General features: G+C 42.3%; 1 protein-coding gene across 1 annotated transcript; it reads right to left on the bottom strand.

Annotated features, from left to right (window-relative positions):
- Nucleotides 1–325: 325 nt before the first annotated feature.
- LOC148424237 (glycine N-acyltransferase-like) lies at nt 326–5,225 on the bottom strand. The gene is made up of 5 exons (XM_088413154.1): nt 5,138–5,225; nt 3,303–3,410; nt 3,097–3,229; nt 1,690–1,810; nt 326–731 (listed from the first exon to the last, which is right to left on the bottom strand). Exons 1-5 carry the CDS (start codon nt 5,138–5,140, stop codon nt 326–328), a joined length of 771 nt encoding a protein of 256 aa, XP_088269280.1. The 5' UTR covers nt 5,141–5,225.
- Nucleotides 5,226–5,553: the final 328 nt, after the last annotated feature.

Genomic DNA, 5,553 nt, shown 5'->3' with positions numbered 1-5,553 from the left:
TTTTCGGCACTGCTGCACAACATATGAACATTTTAATATTTAATGTTATGTTAATATATCTATATATCTATATCTATATATATATATATATATATATATATATATATATATATATATATATATATATATATATATATATATATATATACGGGGGGAGGGGGGGGGGATACGGCATATTGTCTGAAAAATACGGTATACGACACACGCATCACATTTCTATAAAAGAATAGACCGAGACAAGACATCAGGCAGGCATTCCGTTTCTATTTATTCCATGGACTGTAGTTTCAAAACAAGAGAACTTGTTTTCCCAAATATTTAGTGCTCACGTATGGTGATCAGCCGTGACTAGGATGGATGTCTCATCACCAGAGGTAAAGCCGCACTTTAACAAAAGTTTAATACAGGGTGTGTTTTTCTCATGGACATGGCAGAAGAGGGGAAAACCTGCACACGCTCTTTGTCGCGCCAGGGTAACCATCAAATACTGCATGTGGCCTTTGCGTCTATACTTTGGTTGGGTGTACGCCATTCTCAATTCATTGAACTCATCAGTTAGCTGCCAAGACACGGGATGTCCGTCATCATCCAGCACGCAGAGGTTTGGTAGATGCTTGATGTAGGCTTTCACCTGATTGGTGACGTCGTAGGCTGCTTCGTAAGACAAGTGTTTGACCACAAGCTCGGCGTGGGACTCGTTCAAAGGAGCGCGACGCGGACCGGATGCATTTCTGGAATCGGGAAATGGGTGTCCACGCGAGAACAAAGATGTGCAGAAATGCTTTCCACAGTAAAACCCCTCTACAACGAGATCGGAGGTATAAACAAATCCCCTTCTGAAAACCAAGTCCGTGCATTGAGGCTTTTCCCTCTTTCTTCCTCATGCAATGAAAAACAACCTCTTGTATAATATGATTTTTTTTTCTTATATGCAATTGCGTTGCACTGACATTCATTACGGCGAAAACAAGCCTGCAGCAAAAGTCTAACTTGGTTTATACTTGACGCGCCGGCGCGTTTTGCATCACTTTTTACTCGGTGCGGCTTTCCCCCGCAGTCAGACCATATTCTCCTATACTCTAGGTGGCAGTAAATGAACTCTACGACATACAGACGACACTACTCTATAACAGAAGTAGAGAATCCTAGTAGATTTAAAAGATCTAAACATCTCTCCCCAACACGGTGCTCTCCAGGAGTTGTTTACGGTGTTGAGCTCACGGTATTCCTTTTCAGACGAATCATAAAAGGTTTTCTTGTTTTTGCTTTTTACCGTCCACCATGTTGTCCGTCGTAAAGCAATTCCAGAAGACTGTTCCCTGCGGACTCGTTGCCGACATAACTCATTTGACGCGCGGATCATTTGATTGGCGTATGCGTCACGCTTAAACCAAGCTTAACATTTGAAGACCGGATAAAAAAAGAATAAATATTAAAGATGAATCGTGCAAATGGCAAGAAATTGATGTAACCGTGAAATTGAATGCTGATTGGAGATGTGGGCGATTTCTGTTTTTTTTTTTGGATTGTTTAGTCAGTCAGATTGTAGTTTGCCCAACACGTTTATGTTTACTTCCGAGACATACAGTAGATTTGCCATGGTGAAAAGTCCCCTGTTGTGAAAAATTCCCCGGCTGCAAGCACGATTTCGTTGTAGAGGAGTCCAACTGTAAACGTTTTTTTACTCACTCGGGAAAGTTCAACCTCTCTGGGCAGTAGTGGATATAGGAACGATAACCTTCATATTCCTTGATGCGGAATCCTCTGAGAGACGCGATTTCACGGACAACTTGAGAGTAAGAGATGGGAGCTGAAACAGAACGAGCACATTTCAGTCAAGAAGGCCAGAGCCGAAACTCGAACCCAGAACCGGTCCACTGTCGCGCGGGTGTGAAAAACAGTGGCGTACCACGCTGTGATGTCTTCAGCAGTTCCTTAGCAACCTGTACCTCAAGAAGATTCTAATAAATTCCGAAAGAAGGTAAGGACATCATCCCAGATTCCAATTTCAATCTTGCCTCAACCCCAAAACAACAATCCCATGCAGCTTACATTTGGAAGAGTAGTTAGCACATCCGCCTCACAGTTCAGTCCCGAGTTCAGTTCCAGCTCCGACCTTCCGGTGTGGAATTTGCAAGTTCTCTCGGAGCTCGGCGGGGTATCGGACGCTCTAAAAAGGGGTGATAGGCTGCGTGAATAGTTCTTTGTCTCTCTGTGCCTTGCGATCGGCCGGCAACCGGTTCAGGGTGTCCGCCGCCTACTGCCCGTAGACTCCTGGGATAGGCACCGGCAAGCCTGCCACCCTAGTTAGGACAAGCGACTCTAGAAAAGGGATGGATTACTTGGAAAGTTACAAATTTGTGCCGCAAGAATATTTGCCGTTTGGTTGCCTGTGACAAGGGAATCTGTTGATAGTTTATCATCGATATTATACGCCGAAGGATGTTTTTCATCAGCATCGACTTCCTTCAAGATGATCATTTTTGCTTCAGTGAAAATGCTTTAACAGTCTTTTTTTGGGGGAGGCATTCAACATAATACATAAGGAACACTTTAAGCTACTTCAACTTGGACAACATTCACAATTTAAGTGACCCAATTTGGATCATTTTACTAAGTCTTTTTAACTTAAGCGTATTTTGGGATTAATCACAAAATGGTGTTTTTGTCCACAAGATTTAAATTTCTTTTTTAAGCGAGGTGGACTATTTTTCCACAGGGGGCTACAAATATAAACGCTGTTAAAATGGGTCAAAATGAATAGGTAATGATTTAAAAAGATTGCAAACAATCGCCGACAAAATATTTGTACCCGCATGCAGTCCTCAGGTGCTTGTTCTACGCCGTTTAGACTTGATGAGGCCCGAGTCTCGTCCGCCATTTCGGCTTTGGTCGCCCACCTGTGTAGAGTGTCAGTTTTTCCTACGTAATTTTCTCAGTATCCTCGCCATTTTTACCCTCCTTTTTTCCTACGATGGCCCCCAAAATAGCAAGCAGAATCTTCTAGCCAAGACGAATTGGACCCCAAAAATAAGTGCGTGTCCCGCGCGTCCTGTGTTTGACTCACGGTATTTTGTTTCAAACAGTTCAACCCACCCTCAAATTCAATTCCTCTCTTCCACTTGATAAGTTTCTCATCAGCCAGCAAACTCCTTAAAGCGTCTCGGTTTTTGGAGAAGATGCTGTACTTCGGAAATTCCTCTACATCGCTCCCGGTTTGCGTATCCTCCTAAGGAAGATAAGAACCATGTCGGCCGGAAATCGGATTCTTCCCATCGATTCTCGCAGCTTTTTTCCTCTACCTGCTTTTGACGGTAGCAGATGGCAGAAGTGAACGTCGGCCACGAGTCGACACACATCTTCAGTTGGAAAACGTTGTTTTGCAGTATATGAAACAAGCCACCAAGAACCTGAAACACAATGCGCATTTACGGTTCACTTTATGGTGCACTTGACTGCATTTTACCGACAATGGAAATAGATCTTGTCAAAACACAATTAGAAGGAACAGAAAAGGATACATTACATTAACGGACTGTGGTAGCTCATCCCGAAGGATGTTTTTCAGCAGCATTAGGTCCTTGACTTCCTTCAAGATGATCATTTTTGTCTAATCCGCGTTCACCGTTTGCTTATGACTGTTCCAAAAGAGAACGCAGGTTCTACAAGTTTTACGAGATAACCGCACCTCAGTCAAAAAGCCTTCCGGCAAAATTCAAGTGTTGAATTTCGTTCAACGCGAGGCTGTGGAGAAGGTTGTTTAAGTGGCGTGGATTAAACCGCAAATTCTAAATGACAAGAATTTCCCTCTTCAATAATAAACGCGGCGTGATCAGAGTTGACCGGATCAGACGCTTGCATGCTATCGTGCCAAAGTGTCGGCTTTGGCTAATTGCTAATTTCCTTTTTTCTTCTACACTTAGGATGTTTACAACCAAATATACAAAACACAAAGGATACACTCAAGCGCTAGACCTGAGTTGTAATTAGCTTCGACCTTTAATTGTATGCAATATAACAATAACAATTTTAATTAACAGCCAAAGCTCAGGCGTGCGCTATTTTGGAATCGAATGCTTTTTGCATAACATCCAAGGTTAATCACCTTGAGCTACACCCAAAGTGTTGAGATATCGGAGTCCTTGCATTCGGGTCAGGGATAATGAGGAAGTTAGCTTAACACTTTGAAGGAACTTGGGAAGTGCTACTGACAGATTGTAGCGGAAATGATAGGCAATAGTCACGCGTGAAGCAAAATCTGGATGCCATGAACCAATCCTTCTCACCTTTTTTTTCCAGTCAAGTACGGTACTAAAGAGCTCAACTGTTGTCAGTGTCTAATCAAATGTTGGAGTTACCGTCATTTTCAGACTATAAACCGGCATGGACGTGTAAGCTGCAGCAGCAAAAATCAAGCACGACAACAATTTTCGTCATGAAAAAGCCGCGCCGGAACGTAACGTCGTAGATATTACTATAAGGTCAGATTTACGCAGAAAGGTATATGGAGATTTTTTCAATAAAGGCACACCATATTTCGAGTCAAGTTGCTTTATGTTTCAATTAATTTGCTCTAAATTTGAAAAGAAAACTGTACTGTACCTAGCATGGCATTTAAAGGTATTTCAAAAGAAAAAATAACGTTTTGTTTTTGAAAAATTATTTCAAGTAAAACTGTTTTTTTTTAACTGCATGTTTACAGCAGCACTATAATAAAAATATGTTGCTTTGTTTCCATTAATTTGCTCTCAATTTGAAAAGAAAAATGTACTGTACCTAGCATTACATAAATGAGCATTCAAAAAGACTTTCTGACAGAACATTATTCCGTTGAAATCTAAATTTCCTCATTTGAGAATCACTACAGCAGAACGTGAGTAAAACGAATGAGGAAAATTGTAAATGAGAGGAGAAATAAAGAAAATGAAGAAGGAATAAAACAGGGTTCCTGACTCAACTTGAGTTGTGGCACTGCCAGCAAAGCTCATCCTCATTTTTTTGGCAAAGGACTTAATCATTGTCCGGCTGTAGCCACCTGGACTCCAAACGGGGTCTTCTTCTTCGTCAGATTGGTCGCAGGCACAGAGAGAGAGAGAGAGAGAGAGAGAGAGAAGAGAATCCAGGAATAATATCCCACCATGTCTTTGTCTTGTTCCTTTTCACTGACATGATTGCATCCGCATTTCCAAGATGTCCTTTGATTCTTGTTTGGCGAGTGACACAAAGTCCGGCCTGTATCCTCCACCCTCCTTCATATTTCCCGTTTACGAGACGAGTGATCTTCCCAACATGAACTGGAAAAGAGCGAGTCGTCCAGCTAGTCCGCAGCATAATCTGCTGCGCTCTACAAAAGCTCGTCCTTCATTTTGCGAAACCTTGCAGGGGCTCCGTGAAGGCCGAATGGAAATGGCGTTAACAGGAAATGTCCGAAAGGTGTGCGCCATGAAATTACCCGCTGACTTTGCCGTGTCAGTGAAAACTGCCAAAAGTTGCAGACGTCCCGGAGTTTACGCATTGGCCCACGTGTTTAGATTTGAAATTTCATCGCCATTG

The sequence above is a fragment of the Hippichthys cyanospilos genome, chromosome 4 (genome assembly GCF_059441005.1).
Source record: "Hippichthys cyanospilos isolate Australia breed blue-spotted pipefish chromosome 4, RoL_Hcya_1.0, whole genome shotgun sequence".
In the NCBI taxonomy this organism is placed as follows: domain Eukaryota; kingdom Metazoa; phylum Chordata; class Actinopteri; order Syngnathiformes; family Syngnathidae; genus Hippichthys; species Hippichthys cyanospilos.
This window is presented reverse-complemented; position numbering and strand designations above follow the sequence as displayed.

Coding starts and splice junctions, on each gene's coding strand:
- LOC148424237 (XM_088413154.1), bottom strand. Junction 3,230..3,302: donor TCTGCTACCGTCAAAAGCAG/GTAGAGGAAAAA, acceptor TATCTTCCTTAG/GAGGATACGCAAACCGGGAG. Junction 1,811..3,096: donor GAGAGGAATTGAATTTGAGG/GTGGGTTGAACT, acceptor GTTCTGTTTCAG/CTCCCATCTCTTACTCTCAA.